This window comes from Heptranchias perlo, chromosome 10 (assembly GCF_035084215.1).
Source record: "Heptranchias perlo isolate sHepPer1 chromosome 10, sHepPer1.hap1, whole genome shotgun sequence".
Taxonomy (NCBI): Eukaryota; Metazoa; Chordata; class Chondrichthyes; order Hexanchiformes; family Hexanchidae; genus Heptranchias; species Heptranchias perlo.
Window position 1 is genome coordinate 84,024,083 of NC_090334.1, and position 19,552 is coordinate 84,043,634.

Sequence of the window (19,552 nt, forward strand, 5' to 3'; positions counted from 1 at the left end):
TCTTTTTGTTCATCAAGAACGAGCTTGCGTTTCTACATAGCGCCTTCCGCATCCTCAGGACATTCCAAAGCTCTTTCAGCCAACGAAGTAGTTTCGAAGCGTGGTCACTGTTGTAATGTGGGAAACGCGGCAGCCAAAATGCGCACAGCAAGATCCCACAACCGGCGAGGAGATAAGTGACCAGATAATCTGTTTTTAGTGATGTTGGTTGAGGGATAATTATTGACCAGGACGCTGGGGAGAACTCCCCTGCTCTTCTTTGAATAGTGGCCATTGGGGATCTATTCAGCCTGCGAGGGCAGAGGGGGGGCTTGGTCTCGTCCGAAAGACGGCACCTCTGACAGTGCTGCACTCCCTCAGTGCTGCGCTGGGAGGGTCGGGCTGGAGACTCTGGAGTGGGGGCTCGAACCCACGGACGATGTGCCGGTGCCCACTGTTGGCAACGGGCGGATTTCAGATCCCGCTCCCTGACCCCCGACCCCCGCCCCCCCCCGCAACTTTCCACTGACCTGGTGCAGTTCTTCCTGGATGCTCGGTAGCTGGGCGAGGAGCTGGGCCCAGTCCTGCTCCAGCTGGGTCAGCCAGGCTCGGAGAGCACCGGCCTCAGTCTGCTTCAGCTGGAGCAGCTGGTGCCCGCTGCTGACCACCGACCTCTTCGACCAGGACCGGCCGTCCACTTCCTTCCAGAAGTCCTGAGGGTGGCAAGAGAAAAAAAAAAACAAACAATTAAAAATCGGGTCCAGCTCTCCGCGACAGTTCCGAGTCCCCATTCCCCGTCTGAATCGCGGCGTTTCCGGAGCAGGCGTGGGGGAGCGGCCAGGCACGGGACAGACCGACCGCTCACCGCGTCCGCCACCGCGGTACAAGAGCAGGGCTCGGACAGCGTGAGGCCGAGGGGGAGGGGCTCAACTCAAGGCCTCCGTCCCGTGCCCGAACAGGCAGGCGGCCCCCGCTGGGGGGGGTGGGGTTTGAGGATCGGGGGGGGAGGGGGGCAGGATCTGCGTAGGACCCCGAGCTGAAACAATTCAGGTACGACCGGGTGGAGTGGGGCCGTCGGCCCCGGCAAACCTGCACCAGTCCCAACCGGTGCCTGCAGCTCCCGCCCCATTCGTTCCACATAAATTCACAATCTTCCCCTTGGAGAACAGTGTGATGCGGTGGGAGGAGTCTCCGGCTGATCGACAGGCCGACAGGCCGTGACATGGACGCTCCTTCCATGGCCGTGACCATCTTTACACCGGCCGATTGGGTGGGGGGGGTGGGGATTAGTCCTGTATGGGGTTCGAACCCTGAATCTTCTGACTCAGAGGTTCAAACCCTGAACCCTCCCCAACCCCGAATCGGAGGGGGGAGTGTCGAGGGCGGGGCTCGGGCCCCGAATCGGGGGCGGGGGCGTCGAGGGCGGGGCTCGGGCCCCGAATCAGGGAGCGTCGAGGGCGGGGCTCGGGCCCCGAATCAGGGAGCGTCGAGGGCGGGGCTCGGGCCCCGAATCGGGGGCGGGGGAGCGTCGAGGGCGGGGCTCGGACCCCGAATCGGGGAGTGTCGAGGGCGGGGCTCGGGCCCCGAATCAGGGAGCGTCGAGGGCGGGGCTCGGACCCCGAATCGGGGAGTGTCGAGGGCGGGGCTCGGGCCCCGAATCAGGGAGCGTCGAGGGCGGGGCTCGGGCCCCGAATCGGGGGCGGGGGGAGCGTCGAGGGCGGGGCTCGGACCCCGAATCGGGGAGTGTCGAGGGCGGGGCTCGGGCCCCGAATCAGGGGCGGGGGAGCGTAGAGGGCGGGGCTCGGACCCCGAATCGGGGAGTGTCGAGGGCGGGGCTCGGGCCCCGAATCAGGGGCGGGGGAGCGTCGAGGGCGGGGCTCGGACCCCGAATCGGGGAGTGTCGAGGGCGGGGCTCGGGCCCCGAATCAGGGGCGGGGGAGCGTAGAGGGCGGGGCTCGGGCCCCGAATCGGGGGCGGGGGAGCGTAGAGGGCGGGGCTGGGACCCCGAATCGGGGGCGGGGGAGCGTCGAGGGCGGGGCTGGGACCCCGAATCAGGGGCGGGGGAGCGTCGAGGGCGGGGCTCGGGCCCCGAATCGGAGGGGGGAGCGTCGAGGGCGGGGCTCGGACCCCGAATCGGGGGCGGGGGAGCGTCGAGGGCGGGGCTCGGACCCCGAATCGGGGGCGGGGGAGTGTCGAGGGCGGGGCTCGGACCCCGAATCGGGGGCGGGGGAGCGTCGAGGGCGGGGCTCGGGCCCCGAATCGGGGGCGGGGGAGTGTCGAGGGCGGGGCTCGGACCCCGAATCGGGGGCGGGGGAGTGTCGAGGGCGGGGCTCGGACCCCGAATCAGGGAGTGTCGAGGGCGGGGCTCGGACCCCGAATCGGGGGCGGGGGAGCGTCGAGGGCGGGGCTCGGGCCCCGAATCGGGGGCGGGGGAGCGTCGAGGGCGGGGCTCGGACCCCGAATCAGGGAGTGTCGAGGGCGGGGCTCGGACCCCGAATCGGGGGCGGGGGAGCGTCGAGGGCGGCGCTCGGGCCCCGAATCGGGGGCGGGGGAGCGTCGAGGGCGGGGCTCGGACCCCGAATCGGGGGCGGGGAGTGTCGAGGGCGGGGCTCGGACCCCGAATCGGAGGCGGGGGAGTGTCGAGGGCGGGGCTCGGACCCCGAATCAGAGGCGGGGGGGTCGAGGGCGGGGCTCGGACCCCGAATCAGAGGCGGGGGGGTCGAGGGCGGGGCTCGGATCCCGAATCGGGGGCGGGGGAGCGTCGAGGGCGGGGCTCGGGCCCCGAATCGGGGGCGGGGGAGCGTCGAGGGCGGGGCTCGGACCCCGAATCGGGGGCGGGGGAGTGTCGAGGGCGGGGCTCGGACCCCGAATCGGGGGCGGGGGAGCGTCGAGGGCGGGGCTCGGACCCCGAATCGGGGGCGGGGGAGTGTCGAGGGCGGGGCTCGGGCCCCGAATCGGGGGCGGGGGAGTGTCGAGGGCGGGGCTCGGGCCCCGAATCGGAAATGCCACAGGCTCGCCCCCCGGCCGGAGCGTGTGACGGGGTAAAGTCGACGCGGGCACGCGCCCCCCCGCCCCCCCCCCCCCCCCAAGGCTGGTGCTTACGAGGAAGTGGGTGAGCTGGTTCCCGACAGTCTCTGGGTTCGGAGGCAAGCTGACCGATTCCTGGGCCCAGTACCTCAAGCTGCTCCCGGCCGACTCCAGCCACTGGCTGACTTCATGGGACTCTCGCTGGAACCTGAGGGGAAACCAAACATCACCGGGGGGGAACGGTTAGAAACAACAAGACTACAGCGAGAGAGGAGAAGAGGAGGGAGATCAGGGAATGGTGACATTAAGCTGGTGGATTGTAGGAGGAAGGGAAGGCTGGGGGAGCGAGGGGAAAATAAATCATAAATCAACCCGTCGTCTCCGGCACAGTCCCACCTTTTAGGTTTTATTTTCGAAGGCGCATAACACAGCGGGGCTCGGAGACAGAAGTGGAGATGGAACCGATGAAACGGGGAATGTCCTGGGCAGACTCGGACATTCAGTCAGTTCGCGATCTCCCTCCGTCTTTGTTCCAACCTCACAGTGGCCGTGGAGGTGATCCTTTGGCTCAGGGGGTAGCATTCCCGCCTCGGAGGTGAAGGTGAAGGGCTCGGGTCCCACTCCAGACAGTCCCGGCGAGCGGAGACTGGAATCTGGTCTCTCGACACTGGGTTGACATCCAGTGGCCGGAGGGGGTGGGGCAGAGCAGCCACTGGCTCCGGGCATAGTGCTCCCACCTCACGTCCCCTTGATCTGGATTCCCCCCCGCCAGAGGAAAATCGTCCCTCTTTACCCCTAATTGAATCCCTTAATTTTTTTTTTTGGAGAGCGAGTGCCGGCGGGACGTTCAACCGTGAGCGGCATCGCAGACCCTGCCCTCACCTTGACCTCCAGCAGGGGTCAGCAGATAGCGGCTTGGGACGTCATAGGGTTTGTGAAAGGCTCTATAGAAACGGGAGTCTTTCTTAGCGTGCAGTTATTATTTTATTTTACAGCGAACAACAAGTTTGTGGGGGAGGGAGGGAGGGAGGGAGGGAGGGAGGGAGGGAGGGGGAGCTCGTCACGGACCGTGTCCAGAATTTGAATAGTGTCTCCAGTCGGTGCAGCTCATGGTTGACTTGGTTCCTTAAGGAGAGCCAGCCTTCCTCCAGGCTGCTGGGCCGGGCCTCCAGCTCGGGGCTGCTCACGGAGAGGAGGAGCGCCTTCCCGTTCCTTAGGGCCTGGTCCATCCTGGGCTGGTTCGCATCGAGGCTGCTCCTGATTCTCTGCCAGACACCAAAAGAGCGTTCAGTTGGTAAAAAAAAACACGGACCAAGTTGCCTTTCCTGCTGTAAAACACCACGGGTAAAAGCGTTCTGCCTCTGAAGTGGGGTTGCCAACTCTGGTTGGACCATTCCTGGAGGTGTCATCACATGACTTCCTGCCCCGCCCTCACGCTCCCGCCATTGGCCGCCCGACACGCCCGTCCTCGCGCGTGACCCGCCCTCACGCTCCCGCCATTGGTCGCCCGACACGCCCGTCCTCGCGGCGCCCCGCCCTCACGCTCCCGCCATTGGTCGCCCGACACGCCCATCCTCGCGGCGCCCCGCTCTCACGCTCCCGCCATTGGTCGCCCGACACGCCCGTCCTCGCACGTGACCCGCCCTCACGCTCCCGCCATTGGTCGCCCGACACGCCCGTCCTCGCAGCGCCCCGCCCTCACGCTCCCGCCATTGGTCGCCCGACACGCCCATCCTCGCAACGCCCCGCCCTCACGCTCCCGCCATTGGTCGCCCGACACGCCCATCCTGGCGCCAATCAGAAAGCGAATCGGCTCTTTGTTACCCAATTGGATGATTCTTGACTGTCAGTCAAACAGCCTTTCTCGCCCATGTCTGATATTTTTATAACGAGTGAACAAAAGTGTTGAAAGAAAATTAAAGAAGGACCACAATTTTATAAGGCCCCGATGATCTTTCTCCCAGTTTGCTCACAGCAGCAGATTAATCTTTAATTCCTCGAAACTCCAGGGCAGTCCTGGAGGGCTGGTCTGAGGAGCCTTTGACCGTGCTGTCTCCCAAACCCCTCTCTTCCCTTCACACCCCAGTTCCATAACCACCCCTCACACAGAAACCCTGAAAACACGGCAGGTGCTGCAGATACCCATGGGTCTCGACACGACAAAGCGGCACATTCCCCCATCCCCCTCGTGGCTATCAGCAGCAACCGGGGTCCGGCCGATCGGCACGGTGACGCCGTGCGGCACCTGAGCGAGGCTCACCTGAAAGGTGACAATGCGTTCAGCCAATCTCTCTTCCGTCTCTTCCACCAGCCCGACGGCCGGGACTGTGGAGCTCAGCATTTCCATCGTCTTCGTCAGGACCAAGTGCTCCTCCTCGAATTCTGTCCAAGCCTTCAATTCAACAAGAAGGGGTGAAGCAATTAACGGAGCAGGGACCGTCCCCAAACTGTCCAACAGGAAACAATTAACGGAGCAGGGTCCGTCCCCAAACTGTCCATCAGGAAACAATTAATGGAGCAGGGTCCGTCCCCAAACTGTCCATCAGGAAACAATTAATGGAGCAGGGTCCGTCCCCAAACTGTCCAACAGGAAACAATTAATGGAGCAGGGACCGTCCCCAAACTGTCCATCAGGAAACAATTAACGGAGCAGGGACCGTCCCCAAACTGTCCAACAGGAAACAATTAACGGAGCAGGGACCGTCCCCAAACTGTCCAACAGGAAACAATTAACGGAGCAGGGACCGTCCCCAAACTGTCCATCAGGAAACAATTAATGGAGCAGGGACCGTCCCCAAACTGTCCAACAGGAAACAATTAACGGAGCAGGGACCGTCCCCAAACTGTCCAACAGGAAACAATTAACGGAGCAGGGACCGTCCCCAAACTGTCCATCAGGAAACAATTAACGGAGCAGGGACCGTCCCCAAACTGTCCATCAGGAAACAATTAACGGAGCAGGGACCGTCCCCAAACTGTCCAACAGGAAACAATTAACGGAGCAGGGACCGTCCCCAAACTGTCCAACAGGAAACAATTAACGGAGCAGGGACCGTCCCCAAACTGTCCATCAGGAAACAATTAACGGAGCAGGGTCCGTCCCCAAACTGTCCAACAGGAAACAATTAACGGAGCAGGGTCCGTCCCCAAACTGTCCAACAGGAAACAATTAACGGAGCAGGGTCCGTCCCCAAACTGTCCAACAGGAAACAATTAACGGAGCAGGGTCCGTCCCCAAACTGTCCAACAGGAAACAATTAATGGAGCAGGGACCGTCCCCAAACTGTCCAACAGGAAACAATTAACGGAGCAGGGTCCGTCCCCAAACTGTCTATCAGGAAACAATTAATGGAGCAGGGTCCGTCCCCAAACTGTCCATCAGGAAACAATTAACGGAGCAGGGTCCGTCCCCAAACTGTCCATCAGGAAACAATTAACGGAGCAGGGACCGTCCCCAAACTGTCCAACAGGAAACAATTAACGGAGCAGGGTCCGTCCCCAAACTGTCCATCAGGAAACAATTAATGGAGCAGGGTCCGTCCCCAAACTGTCCAACAGGAAACAATTAACGGAGCAGGGTCCGTCCCCGAACTGTCCAACAGGAAACAATTAACGGAGCAGGGTCCGTCCCCAAACTGTCCATCAGGAAACAATTAATGGAGCAGGGTCCGTCCCCAAACTGTCTAACAGGAAACAATTAATGGAGCAGGGTCCGTCCCCAAACTGTCCATCAGGAAACAATTAACGGAGCAGGGTCCGTCCCCAAACTGTCCAACAGGAAACAATTAACGGAGCAGGGTCCATCCCCAAACTGTCCATCAGGAAACAATTAACGGAGCAGGGACCGTCCCCAAACTGTCCAACAGGAAACAATTAACGGAGCAGGGTCCGTCCCCAAACTGTCCAACAGGAAACAATTAACGGAGCAGGGTCCGTCCCCAAACTGTCCAACAGGAAACAATTAACGGAGCAGGGTCCGTCCCCAAACTGTCCAACAGGAAACAATTAACGGAGCAGGGACCGTCCCCAAACTGTCCATCAGGAAACAATTAACGGAGCAGGGTCCGTCCCCAAACTGTCCATCAGGAAACAATTAACGGAGCAGGGTCCGTCCCCAAACTGTCCATCAGGAAACAATTAATGGAGCAGGGTCCGTCCCCAAACTGTCCATCAGGAAACAATTAACGGAGCAGGGTCCGTCCCCAAACTGTCTATCAGGAAACAATTAATGGAGCAGGGTCCGTCCCCAAACTGTCCATCAGGAAACAATTAACGGAGCAGGGTCCGTCCCCAAACTGTCCAACAGGAAACAATTAACGGAGCAGGGTCCGTCCCCAAACTGTCCATCAGGAAACAATTAATGGAGCAGGGTCCGTCCCCAAACTGTCTAACAGGAAACAATTAATGGAGCAGGGTCCGTCCCCAAACTGTCCATCAGGAAACAATTAACGGAGCAGGGTCCGTCCCCAAACTGTCCAACAGGAAACAATTAACGGAGCAGGGTCCATCCCCAAACTGTCCATCAGGAAACAATTAACGGAGCAGGGACCGTCCCCAAACTGTCCAACAGGAAACAATTAACGGAGCAGGGTCCGTCCCCAAACTGTCCAACAGGAAACAATTAACGGAGCAGGGTCCGTCCCCAAACTGTCCAACAGGAAACAATTAACGGAGCAGGGTCCGTCCCCAAACTGTCCAACAGGAAACAATTAACGGAGCAGGGACCGTCCCCAAACTGTCCATCAGGAAACAATTAACGGAGCAGGGTCCGTCCCCAAACTGTCCATCAGGAAACAATTAACGGAGCAGGGTCCGTCCCCAAACTGTCCATCAGGAAACAATTAACGGAGCAGGGTCCGTTCCCAAACTGTCCATCAGGAAACAATTAACGGAGCAGGGTCCGTCCCCAAACTGTCCATCAGGAAACAATTAACGGAGCAGGGTCCGTCCCCAAACTGTCCATCAGGAAACAATTAATGGAGCAGGGTCCGTCCCCAAACTGTCCATCAGGAAACAATTAATGGAGCAGGGTCCGTCCCCAAACTGTCCATCAGGAAACAATTAATGGAGCAGGGTCCGTCCCCAAACTGTCCAACAGGAAACAATTAACGGAGCAGGGACCGTCCCCAAACTGTCCAACAGGAAACAATTAACGGAGCAGGGTCCGTCCCCAAACTGTCCATCAGGAAACAATTAACGGAGCAGGGACCGTCCCCAAACTGTCCAACAGGAAACAATTAATGGAGCAGGGTCCGTCCCCAAACTGTCCAACAGGAAACAATTAACGGAGCAGGGACCGTCCCCAAACTGTCCAACAGGAAACAATTAACGGAGCAGGGTCCGTCCCCAAACTGTCCAACAGGAAACAATTAACGGAGCAGGGTCCGTCCCCAAACTGTCCAACAGGAAACAATTAACGGAGCAGGGACCGTCCCCAAACTGTCCAACAGGAAACAATTAACGGAGCAGGGTCCGTCCCCAAACTGTCCAACAGGAAACAATTAACGGAGCAGGGTCCGTCCCCAAACTGTCCATCAGGAAACAATTAACGGAGCAGGGTCCGTCCCCAAACTGTCCAACAGGAAACAATTAACGGAGCAGGGTCCGTCCCCAAACTGTCCAACAGGAAACAATTAACGGAGCAGGGTCCGTCCCCAAACTGTCCAACAGGAAACAATTAACGGAGCAGGGTCCGTCCCCAAACTGTCCAACAGGAAACAATTAATGGAGCAGGGTCCGTCCCCAAACTGTCCAACAGGAAACAATTAATGGAGCAGGGTCCGTCCCTAAACTGTCCATCAGGAGACAATTAACGGAGCAGGGTCCGTCCCCAAACTATCCAACAGGAAACAATTAATGGAGCAGGGTCCGTCCCCAAACTGTCCAACAGGAAACAATTAACGGAGCAGGGTCCGTCCCCAAACTGTCCAACAGGAGACAATTAACGGAGCAGGGTCCGTCCCCAAACTGTCCATCAGGAAACAATTAACGGAGCAGGGTCCGTCCCCAAACTGTCCATCAGGAAACAATTAATGGAGCAGGGACCGTCCCCAAACTGTCCATCAGGAAACAATTAACGGAGCAGGGTCCGTCCCCAAACTGTCCATCAGGAAACAATTAACGGAGCAGGGTCCGTCCCCAAACTGTCCATCAGGAAACAATTAACGGAGCAGGGTCCGTCCCCAAACTGTCCATCAGGAAACAATTAACGGAGCAGGGTCCGTCCCCAAACTGTCCATCAGGAAACAATTAACGGAGCAGGGTCCGTCCCCAAACTGTCCATCAGGAAACAATTAACGGAGCAGGGTCCGTCCCCAAACTGTCCAACAGGAGACAATTAACGGAGCAGGGTCCGTCCCCAAACTGTCCATCAGGAAACAATTAACGGAGCAGGGTCCGTCCCCAAACTGTCCATCAGGAAACAATTAACGGAGCAGGGTCCGTCCCCAAACTGTCCATCAGGAAACAATTAATGGAGCAGGGTCCGTCCCCAAACTGTCCATCAGGAAACAATTAACGGAGCAGGGACCGTCCCCAAACTGTCTATCAGGAAACAATTAACGGAGCAGGGACCGTCCCCAAACTGTCTATCAGGAAACAATTAACGGAGCAGGGTCCGTCCCCAAACTGTCCATCAGGAAACAATTAACGGAGCAGGGACCGTCCCCAAACTGTCTATCAGGAAACAATTAATGGAGCAGGGTCCGTCCCCAAACTGTCCAACAGGAAACAATTAACGGAGCAGGGACCGTCCCCAAACTGTCCATCAGGAAACAATTAACGGAGCAGGGTCCGTCCCCAAACTGTCCAACAGGAGACAATTAACGGAGCAGGGTCCGTCCCCAAACTGTCCATCAGGAAACAATTAACGGAGCAGGGTCCGTCCCCAAACTGTCCATCAGGAAACAATTAACGGAGCAGGGTCCGTCCCCAAACTGTCCAACAGGAGACAATTAACGGAGCAGGGACCGTCCCCAAACTGTCCAACAGGAAACAATTAACGGAGCAGGGTCCGTCCCCAAACTGTCCATCAGGAAACAATTAACGGAGCAGGGTCCGTCCCCAAACTGTCTATCAGGAAACAATTAACGGAGCAGGGACCGTCCCCAAACTGTCCATCAGGAGACAATTAATGGAGCAGGGTCCGTCCCCAAACTGTCCAACAGGAAACAATTAACGGAGCAGGGTCCGTCCCCAAACTGTCCATCAGGAAACAATTAATGGAGCAGGGTCCGTCCCCAAACTGTCCATCAGGAAACAATTAACGGAGCAGGGTCCGTCCCCAAACTGTCCATCAGGAAACAATTAACGGAGCAGGGTCCGTCCCCAAACTGTCCATCAGGAAACAATTAATGGAGCAGGGTCCGTCCCCAAACTGTCCATCAGGAAACAATTAACGGAGCAGGGACCGTCCCCAAACTGTCCATCAGGAAACAATTAACGGAGCAGGGTCCGTCCCCAAACTGTCCATCAGGAAACAATTAACGGAGCAGGGTCCGTCCCCAAACTGTCCATCAGGAAACAATTAATGGAGCAGGGTCCGTCCCCAAACTGTCCAACAGGAGACAATTAACGGAGCAGGGTCCGTCCCCAAACTGTCCATCAGGAAACAATTAACGGAGCAGGGTCCGTCCCCAAACTGTCCAACAGGAAACAATTAACGGAGCAGGGTCCGTCCCCAAACTATCCATCAGGAAACAATTAATGGAGCAGGGTCCGTCCCCAAACTGTCCATCAGGAAACAATTAATGGAGCAGGGTCCGTCCCCAAACTGTCCATCAGGAAACAATTAACGGAGCAGGGTCCGTCCCCAAACTGTCCATCAGGAAACAATTAATGGAGCAGGGACCGTCCCCAAACTGTCCATCAGGAAACAATTAACGGAGCAGGGTCCGTCCCCAAACTGTCCAACAGGAGACAATTAACGGAGCAGGGTCCGTCCCCAAACTGTCCATCAGGAAACAATTAACGGAGCAGGGTCCGTCCCCAAACTGTCCATCAGGAAACAATTAACGGAGCAGGGTCCGTCCCCAAACTGTCCAACAGGAAACAATTAATGGAGCAGGGTCCGTCCCCAAACTGTCCATCAGGAAACAATTAATGGAGCAGGGTCCGTCCCCAAACTGTCCAACAGGAGACAATTAACGGAGCAGGGACCGTCCCCAAACTGTCCATCAGGAAACATTTAACGGAGCAGGGTCCGTCCCCAAACTGTCCATCAGGAAACAATTAACGGAGCAGGGTCCGTCCCCAAACTGTCCATCAGGAAACAATTAACGGAGCAGGGTCCGTCCCCAAACTGTCCATCAGGAAACAATTAATGGAGCAGGGTCCGTCCCCAAACTGTCCATCAGGAAACAATTAACGGAGCAGGGACCGTCCCCAAACTGTCTATCAGGAAACAATTAACGGAGCAGGGACCGTCCCCAAACTGTCTATCAGGAAACAATTAACGGAGCAGGGTCCGTCCCCAAACTGTCCATCAGGAAACAATTAACGGAGCAGGGACCGTCCCCAAACTGTCTATCAGGAAACAATTAATGGAGCAGGGTCCGTCCCCAAACTGTCCAACAGGAAACAATTAACGGAGCAGGGACCGTCCCCAAACTGTCCATCAGGAAACAATTAACGGAGCAGGGTCCGTCCCCAAACTGTCCAACAGGAGACAATTAACGGAGCAGGGTCCGTCCCCAAACTGTCCATCAGGAAACAATTAACGGAGCAGGGTCCGTCCCCAAACTGTCCATCAGGAAACAATTAACGGAGCAGGGTCCGTCCCCAAACTGTCCAACAGGAGACAATTAACGGAGCAGGGACCGTCCCCAAACTGTCCAACAGGAAACAATTAACGGAGCAGGGTCCGTCCCCAAACTGTCCATCAGGAAACAATTAACGGAGCAGGGTCCGTCCCCAAACTGTCTATCAGGAAACAATTAACGGAGCAGGGACCGTCCCCAAACTGTCCATCAGGAGACAATTAATGGAGCAGGGTCCGTCCCCAAACTGTCCAACAGGAAACAATTAATGGAGCAGGGTCCGTCCCCAAACTGTCCATCAGGAAACAATTAACGGAGCAGGGTCCGTCCCCAAACTGTCCAACAGGAAACAATTAACGGAGCAGGGTCCGTCCCCAAACTATCCATCAGGAAACAATTAACGGAGCAGGGTCCGTCCCCAAACTGTCCATCAGGAAACAATTAATGGAGCAGGGTCCGTCCCCAAACTGTCCATCAGGAAACAATTAATGGAGCAGGGTCCGTCCCCAAACTGTCCAACAGGAAACAATTAACGGAGCAGGGTCCGTCCCCAAACTATCCAACAGGAAACAATTAACGGAGCAGGGTCCGTCCCCAAACTGTCCATCAGGAAACAATTAACGGAGCAGGGTCCGTCCCCAAACTGTCCATCAGGAAACAATTAATGGAGCAGGGTCCGTCCCCAAACTGTCCATCAGGAAACAATTAATGGAGCAGGGTCCGTCCCCAAACTGTCCAACAGGAAACAATTAACGGAGCAGGGTCCGTCCCCAAACTGTCCAACAGGAAACAATTAATGGAGCAGGGACCGTCCCCAAACTGTCCAACAGGAAACAATTAACGGAGCAGGGTCCGTCCCCAAACTGTCCATCAGGAAACAATTAATGGAGCAGGGTCCGTCCCCAAACTGTCCAACAGGAAACAATTAACGGAGCAGGGTCCGTCCCCAAACTGTCCATCAGGAAACAATTAATGGAGCAGGGTCCGTCCCCAAACTGTCCAACAGGAAACAATTAATGGAGCAGGGTCCGTCCCCAAACTGTCCAACAGGAAACAATTAATGGAGCAGGGTCCGTCCCCAAACTGTCCAACAGGAAACAATTAACGGAGCAGGGACCGTCCCCAAACTGTCCATCAGGAAACAATTAATGGAGCAGGGTCCGTCCCCAAACTGTCCAACAGGAAACAATTAACGGAGCAGGGTCCGTCCCCAAACTGTCCAACAGGAAACAATTAATGGAGCAGGGACCGTCCCCAAACTGTCCAACAGGAAACAATTAATGGAGCAGGGTCCGTCCCCAAACTATCCATCAGGAAACAATTAACGGAGCAGGGTCCGTCCCCAAACTGTCCATCAGGAAACAATTAATGGAGCAGGGTCCGTCCCCAAACTGTCCAACAGGAAACAATTAACGGAGCAGGGTCCGTCCCCAAACTGTCCAACAGGAAACAATTAATGGAGCAGGGACCGTCCCCAAACTGTCCAACAGGAAACAATTAATGGAGCAGGGTCCGTCCCCAAACTATCCATCAGGAAACAATTAACGGAGCAGGGTCCGTCCCCAAACTGTCCATCAGGAAACAATTAATGGAGCAGGGTCCGTCCCCAAACTGTCCATCAGGAAACAATTAACGGAGCAGGGTCCGTCCCCAAACTGTCCAACAGGAAACAATTAATGGAGCAGGGTCCGTCCCCAAACTGTCCATCAGGAAACAATTAACGGAGCAGGGTCCGTCCCCAAACTGTCCAACAGGAAACAATTAACGGAGCAGGGTCCGTCCCCAAACTGTCCATCAGGAAACAATTAACGGAGCAGGGTCCGTCCCCAAACTGTCCAACAGGAAACAATTAACGGAGCAGGGTCCGTCCCCAAACTGTCCAACAGGAAACAATTAACGGAGCAGGGTCCGTCCCCAAACTGTCCATCAGGAAACAATTAATGGAGCAGGGTCCGTCCCCAAACTGTCCATCAGGAAACAATTAACGGAGCAGGGTCCGTCCCCAAACTGTCCAACAGGAAACAATTAACGGAGCAGGGTCCGTCCCCAAACTGTCCAACAGGAAACAATTAATGGAGCAGGGTCCGTCCCCAAACTGTCCATCAGGAAACAATTAATGGAGCAGGGTCCGTCCCCAAACTGTCCATCAGGAAACAATTAACGGAGCAGGGACCGTCCCCAAACTGTCCATCAGGAAACAATTAACGGAGCAGGGTCCGTCCCCAAACTGTCCATCAGGAAACAATTAATGGAGCAGGGTCCGTCCCCAAACTGTCCATCAGGAAACAATTAATGGAGCAGGGACCGTCCCCAAACTGTCCATCAGGAAACAATTAATGGAGCAGGGTCCGTCCCCAAACTGTCCAACAGGAAACAATTAATGGAGCAGGGTCCGTCCCCAAACTGTCCATCAGGAAACAATTAATGGAGCAGGGTCCGTCCCCAAACTGTCCATCAGGAAACAATTAATGGAGCAGGGTCCGTCCCCAAACTGTCCATCAGGAAACAATTAACGGAGCAGGGTCCGTCCCCAAACTGTCCATCAGGAAACAATTAATGGAGCAGGGTCCGTCCCCAAACTGTCCATCAGGAAACAATTAATGGAGCAGGGTCCGTCCCCAAACTGTCCATCAGGAAACAATTAATGGAGCAGGGTCCGTCCCCAAACTGTCCGACAGGAAACAATTAACGGAGCAGGGTCCGTCCCCAAACTGTCCAACAGGAAACAATTAATGGAGCAGGGTCCGTCCCCAAACTATCCATCAGGAAACAATTAACGGAGCAGGGTCCGTCCCCAAACTGTCCATCAGGAAACAATTAATGGAGCAGGGTCCGTCCCCAAACTGTCCATCAGGAAACAATTAACGGAGCAGGGTCCGTCCCCAAACTGTCCAACAGGAAACAATTAATGGAGCAGGGTCCGTCCCCAAACTGTCCATCAGGAAACAATTAACGGAGCAGGGTCCGTCCCCAAACTGTCCATCAGGAAACAATTAACGGAGCAGGGTCCGTCCCCGAACTGTCTATCAGGAAACAATTAACGGAGCAGGGACCGTCCCCAAACTGTCCATCAGGAAACAATTAATGGAGCAGGGTCCGTCCCCAAACTATCCAACAGGAAACAATTAATGGAGCAGGGTCCGTCCCCAAACTATCCAACAGGAAACAATTAATGGAGCAGGGTCCGTCCCCAAACTGTCCAACAGGAAACAATTAACGGAGCAGGGTCCGTCCCCAAACTATCCAACAGGAAACAATTAACGGAGCAGGGTCCGTCCCCAAACTGTCCATCAGGAAACAATTAACGGAGCAGGGTCCGTCCCCAAACTGTCCATCAGGAGACAATTAATGGAGCAGGGACCGTCCCCAAACTGTCCAACAGGAGACAATTAACGGAGCAGGGTCCGTCCCCAAACTGTCCAACAGGAAACAATTAATGGAGCAGGGTCCGTCCCCAAACTATCCAACAGGAAACAATTAACGGAGCAGGGTCCGTCCCCAAACTGTCCAACAGGAAACAATTAACGGAGCAGGGTCCGTCCCCAAACTGTCCATCAGGAAACAATTAACGGAGCAGGGTCCGTCCCCAAACTGTCCAACAGGAAACAATTAACGGAGCAGGGTCCGTCCCCAAACTGTCCAACAGGAAACAATTAACGGAGCAGGGTCCGTCCCCAAACTGTCCAACAGGAAACAATTAACGGAGCAGGGTCCGTCCCCAAACTGTCCATCAGGAAACAATTAACGGAGCAGGGTCCGTCCCCAAACTGTCCATCAGGAAACAATTAACGGAGCAGGGTCCGTCCCCAAACTGTCCATCAGGAAACAATTAACGGAGCAGGGACCGTCCCCAAACTGTCCATCAGGAAACAATTAACGGAGCAGGGTCCGTCCCCAAACTGTCCATCAGGAAACAATTAACGGAGCAGGGTCCGTCCCCAAACTGTCCAACAGGAAACAATTAATGGAGCAGGGTCCGTCCCCGAACTGTCCAACAGGAAACAATTAATGGAGCAGGGTCCGTCCCCAAACTGTCCAACAGGAAACAATTAACGGAGCAGGGTCCGTTCCCAAACTGTCCAACAGGAAACAATTAATGGAGCAGGGTCCGTCCCCAAACTGTCCAACAGGAAACAATTAACGGAGCAGGGTCCGTCCCCAAACTGTCCATCAGGAAACAATTAATGGAGCAGGGTCCGTCCCCAAACTGTCCAACAGGAAACAATTAACGGAGCAGGGTCCGTCCCCAAACTGTCCATCAGGAAACAATTAACGGAGCAGGGTCCGTCCCCAAACTGTCCATCAGGAAACAATTAACGGAGCAGGGTCCGTCCCCAAACTGTCCATCAGGAAACAATTAACGGAGCAGGGTCCGTCCCCAAACTGTCCAACAGGAAACAATTAACGGAGCAGGGTCCGTCCCCAAACTGTCCAACAGGAAACAATTAATGGAGCAGGGTCCGTCCCCAAACTGTCCATCAGGAAACAATTAACGGAGCAGGGACCGTCCCCAAACTGTCCATCAGGAAACAATTAACGGAGCAGGGTCCGTCCCCAAACTGTCCATCAGGAAACAATTAATGGAGCAGGGTCCGTCCCCAAACTGTCCATCAGGAAACAATTAACGGAGCAGGGTCCGTCCCCAAACTGTCCATCAGGAAACAATTAACGGAGCAGGGTCCGTCCCCAAACTGTCCAACAGGAAACAATTAACGGAGCAGGGTCCGTCCCCAAACTGTCCATCAGGAAACAATTAACGGAGCAGGGACCGTCCCCAAACTGTCCATCAGGAAACAATTAACGGAGCAGGGTCCGTCCCCAAACTGTCCATCAGGAAACAATTAATGGAGCAGGGTCCGTCCCCAAACTGTCCATCAGGAAACAATTAATGGAGCAGGGACCGTCCCCAAACTGTCCATCAGGAAACAATTAACGGAGCAGGGTCCGTCCCCAAACTGTCCATCAGGAAACAATTAACGGAGCAGGGTCCGTCCCCAAACTGTCCAACAGGAAACAATTAACGGAGCAGGGTCCGTCCCCAAACTGTCCATCAGGAAACAATTAACGGAGCAGGGTCCGTCCCCAAACTGTCCATCAGGAAACAATTAACGGAGCAGGGACCGTCCCCAAACTGTCCAACAGGAAACAATTAACGGAGCAGGGTCCGTCCCCAAACTGTCCAACAGGAAACAATTAACGGAGCAGGGTCCGTCCCCAAACTGTCCAACAGGAAACAATTAACGGAGCAGGGTCCGTCCCCAAACTGTCCATCAGGAAACAATTAACGGAGCAGGGTCCGTCCCCAAACTGTCCAACAGGAAACAATTAACGGAGCAGGGTCCGTCCCCAAACTGTCCAACAGGAAACAATTAACGGAGCAGGGACCGTCCCCAAACTGTCCAACAGGAAACAATTAACGGAGCAGGGTCCGTCCCCAAACTGTCCAACAGGAAACAATTAATGGAGCAGGGTCCGTCCCCAAACTGTCCAACAGGAAACAATTAACGGAGCAGGGTCCGTCCCCAAACTGTCCAACAGGAAACAATTAACGGAGCAGGGACCGTCCCCAAACTGTCCAACAGGAAACAATTAATGGAGCAGGGTCCGTCCCCAAACTGTCCATCAGGAAACAATTAACGGAGCAGGGTCCGTCCCCAAACTGTCCATCAGGAAACAATTAATGGAGCAGGGTCCGTCCCCAAACTGTCCATCAGGAAACAATTAATGGAGCAGGGTCCGTCCCCAAACTGTCCAACAGGAAACAATTAACGGAGCAGGGACCGTCCCCAAACTGTCCATCAGGAAACAATTAATGGAGCAGGGTCCGTCCCCAAACTGTCCAACAGGAAACAATTAACGGAGCAGGGTCCGTCCCCAAACTGTCCAACAGGAAACAATTAATGGAGCAGGGTCCGTCCCCAAACTGTCCAACAGGAAACAATTAACGGAGCAGGGTCCGTCCCCAAACTGTCCAACAGGAAACAATTAACGGAGCAGGGTCCGTCCCCAAACTGTCCATCAGGAAACAATTAACGGAGCAGGGTCCGTCCCCAAACTGTCCAACAGGAAACAATTAATGGAGCAGGGTCCGTCCCCAAACTGTCCAACAGGAAACAATTAACGGAGCAGGGTCCGTCCCCAAACTGTCCATCAGGAAACAATTAATGGAGCAGGGTCCGTCCCCAAACTGTCCAACAGGAAACAATTAACGGAGCAGGGTCCGTCCCCAAACTGTCCATCAGGAAACAATTAACGGAGCAGGGTCCGTCCCCAAACTGTCCATCAGGAAACAATTAATGGAGCAGGGTCCGTCCCCAAACTGTCCAACAGGAAACAATTAACGGAGCAGGGTCCGTCCCCAAACTGTCCATCAGGAAACAATTAATGGAGCAGGGTCCGTCCCCAAACTGTCCAACAGGAAACAATTAACGGAGCAGGGTCCGTCCCCAAACTATCCATCAGGAAACAATTAACGGAGCAGGGTCCGTCCCCAAACTGTCCAACAGGAAACAATTAACGGAGCAGGGTCCGTCCCCAAACTGTCCATCAGGAAACAATTAATGGAGCAGGGTCCGTCCCCAAACTGTCCATCAGGAAACAATTAACGGAGCAGGGTCCGTCCCCAAACTGTCCATCAGGAAACAATTAACGGAGCAGGGTCCGTCCCCAAACTGTCCATCAGGAAACAATTAATGGAGCAGGGTCCGTCCCCAAACTGTCCATCAGGAAACAATTAACGGAGCAGGGACCGTCCCCAAACTGTCCATCAGGAAACAATTAACGGAGCAGGGTCCGTCCCCAAACTGTCCATCAGGAAACAATTAACGGAGCAGGGTCCGTCCCCAAACTGTCCATCAGGAAACAATTAATGGAGCAGGGTCCGTCCCCAAACTGTCCAACAGGAGACAATTAACGGAGCAGGGTCCGTCCCCAAACTGTCCATCAGGAAACAATTAACGGAGCAGGGTCCGTCCCCAAACTGTCCATCAGGAAACAATTAATGGAGCAGGGACCGTCCCCAAACTGTCCATCAGGAAACAATTAACGGAGCAGGGTCCGTCCCCAAACTGTCCATCAGGAAACAATTAACGGAGCAGGGTCCGTCCCCAAACTGTCCATCAGGAAACAATTAACGGAGCAGGGTCCGTCCCCAAACTGTCCATCAGGAAACAATTAACGGAGCAGGGTCCGTCCCCAAACTGTCCAACAGGAGACAATTAACGGAGCAGGGTCCGTCCCCAAACTGTCCATCAGGAAACAATTAACGGAGCAGGGACCGTCCCCAAACTGTCCATCAGGAAACAATTAACGGAGCAGGGTCCGTCCCCAAACTGTCCAACAGGAAACAATTAACGGAGCAGGGTCCGTCCCCAAACTGTCCATCAGGAAACAATTAACGGAGCAGGGTCCGTCCCCAAACTGTCCAACAGGAAACAATTAATGGAGCAGGGTCCGTCCCCAAACTGTCCATCAGGAAACAATTAACGGAGCAGGGTCCGTCCCCAAACTGTCCATCAGGAAACAATTAACGGAGCAGGGTCCGTCCCCAAACTGTCCAACAGGAAACAATTAATGGAGCAGGGTCCGTCCCCAAACTGTCCATCAGGAAACAATTAATGGAGCAGGGTCCGTCCCCAAACTGTCCAACAGGAGACAATTAACGGAGCAGGGACCGTCCCCAAACTGTCCATCAGGAAACAATTAACGGAGCAGGGTCCGTCCCCAAACTGTCCATCAGGAAACAATTAACGGAGCAGGGTCCGTCCCCAAACTGTCCATCAGGAAACAAT

At 55.4% G+C, this 19,552-nt stretch overlaps 1 protein-coding gene across 1 annotated transcript in view; it reads right to left on the reverse strand.

Annotated features, from left to right (window-relative positions):
- LOC137326740 (nesprin-2-like) overlaps positions 1 to 19,552 on the reverse strand; it is a 246,195-nt gene that overhangs the window by 119,761 nt on the left and 106,882 nt on the right. Inside the window, exons 24-27 of the mRNA XM_067992112.1 lie at positions 5,267 to 5,398; positions 4,075 to 4,271; positions 3,082 to 3,214; positions 510 to 692 (exon numbers count right to left, since the gene is read on the reverse strand). Of these exons, the coding sequence (XP_067848213.1) occupies positions 510 to 692; positions 3,082 to 3,214; positions 4,075 to 4,271; positions 5,267 to 5,398 (645 nt within the window). The remainder of the gene's footprint in view (positions 1 to 509; positions 693 to 3,081; positions 3,215 to 4,074; positions 4,272 to 5,266; positions 5,399 to 19,552) is intronic.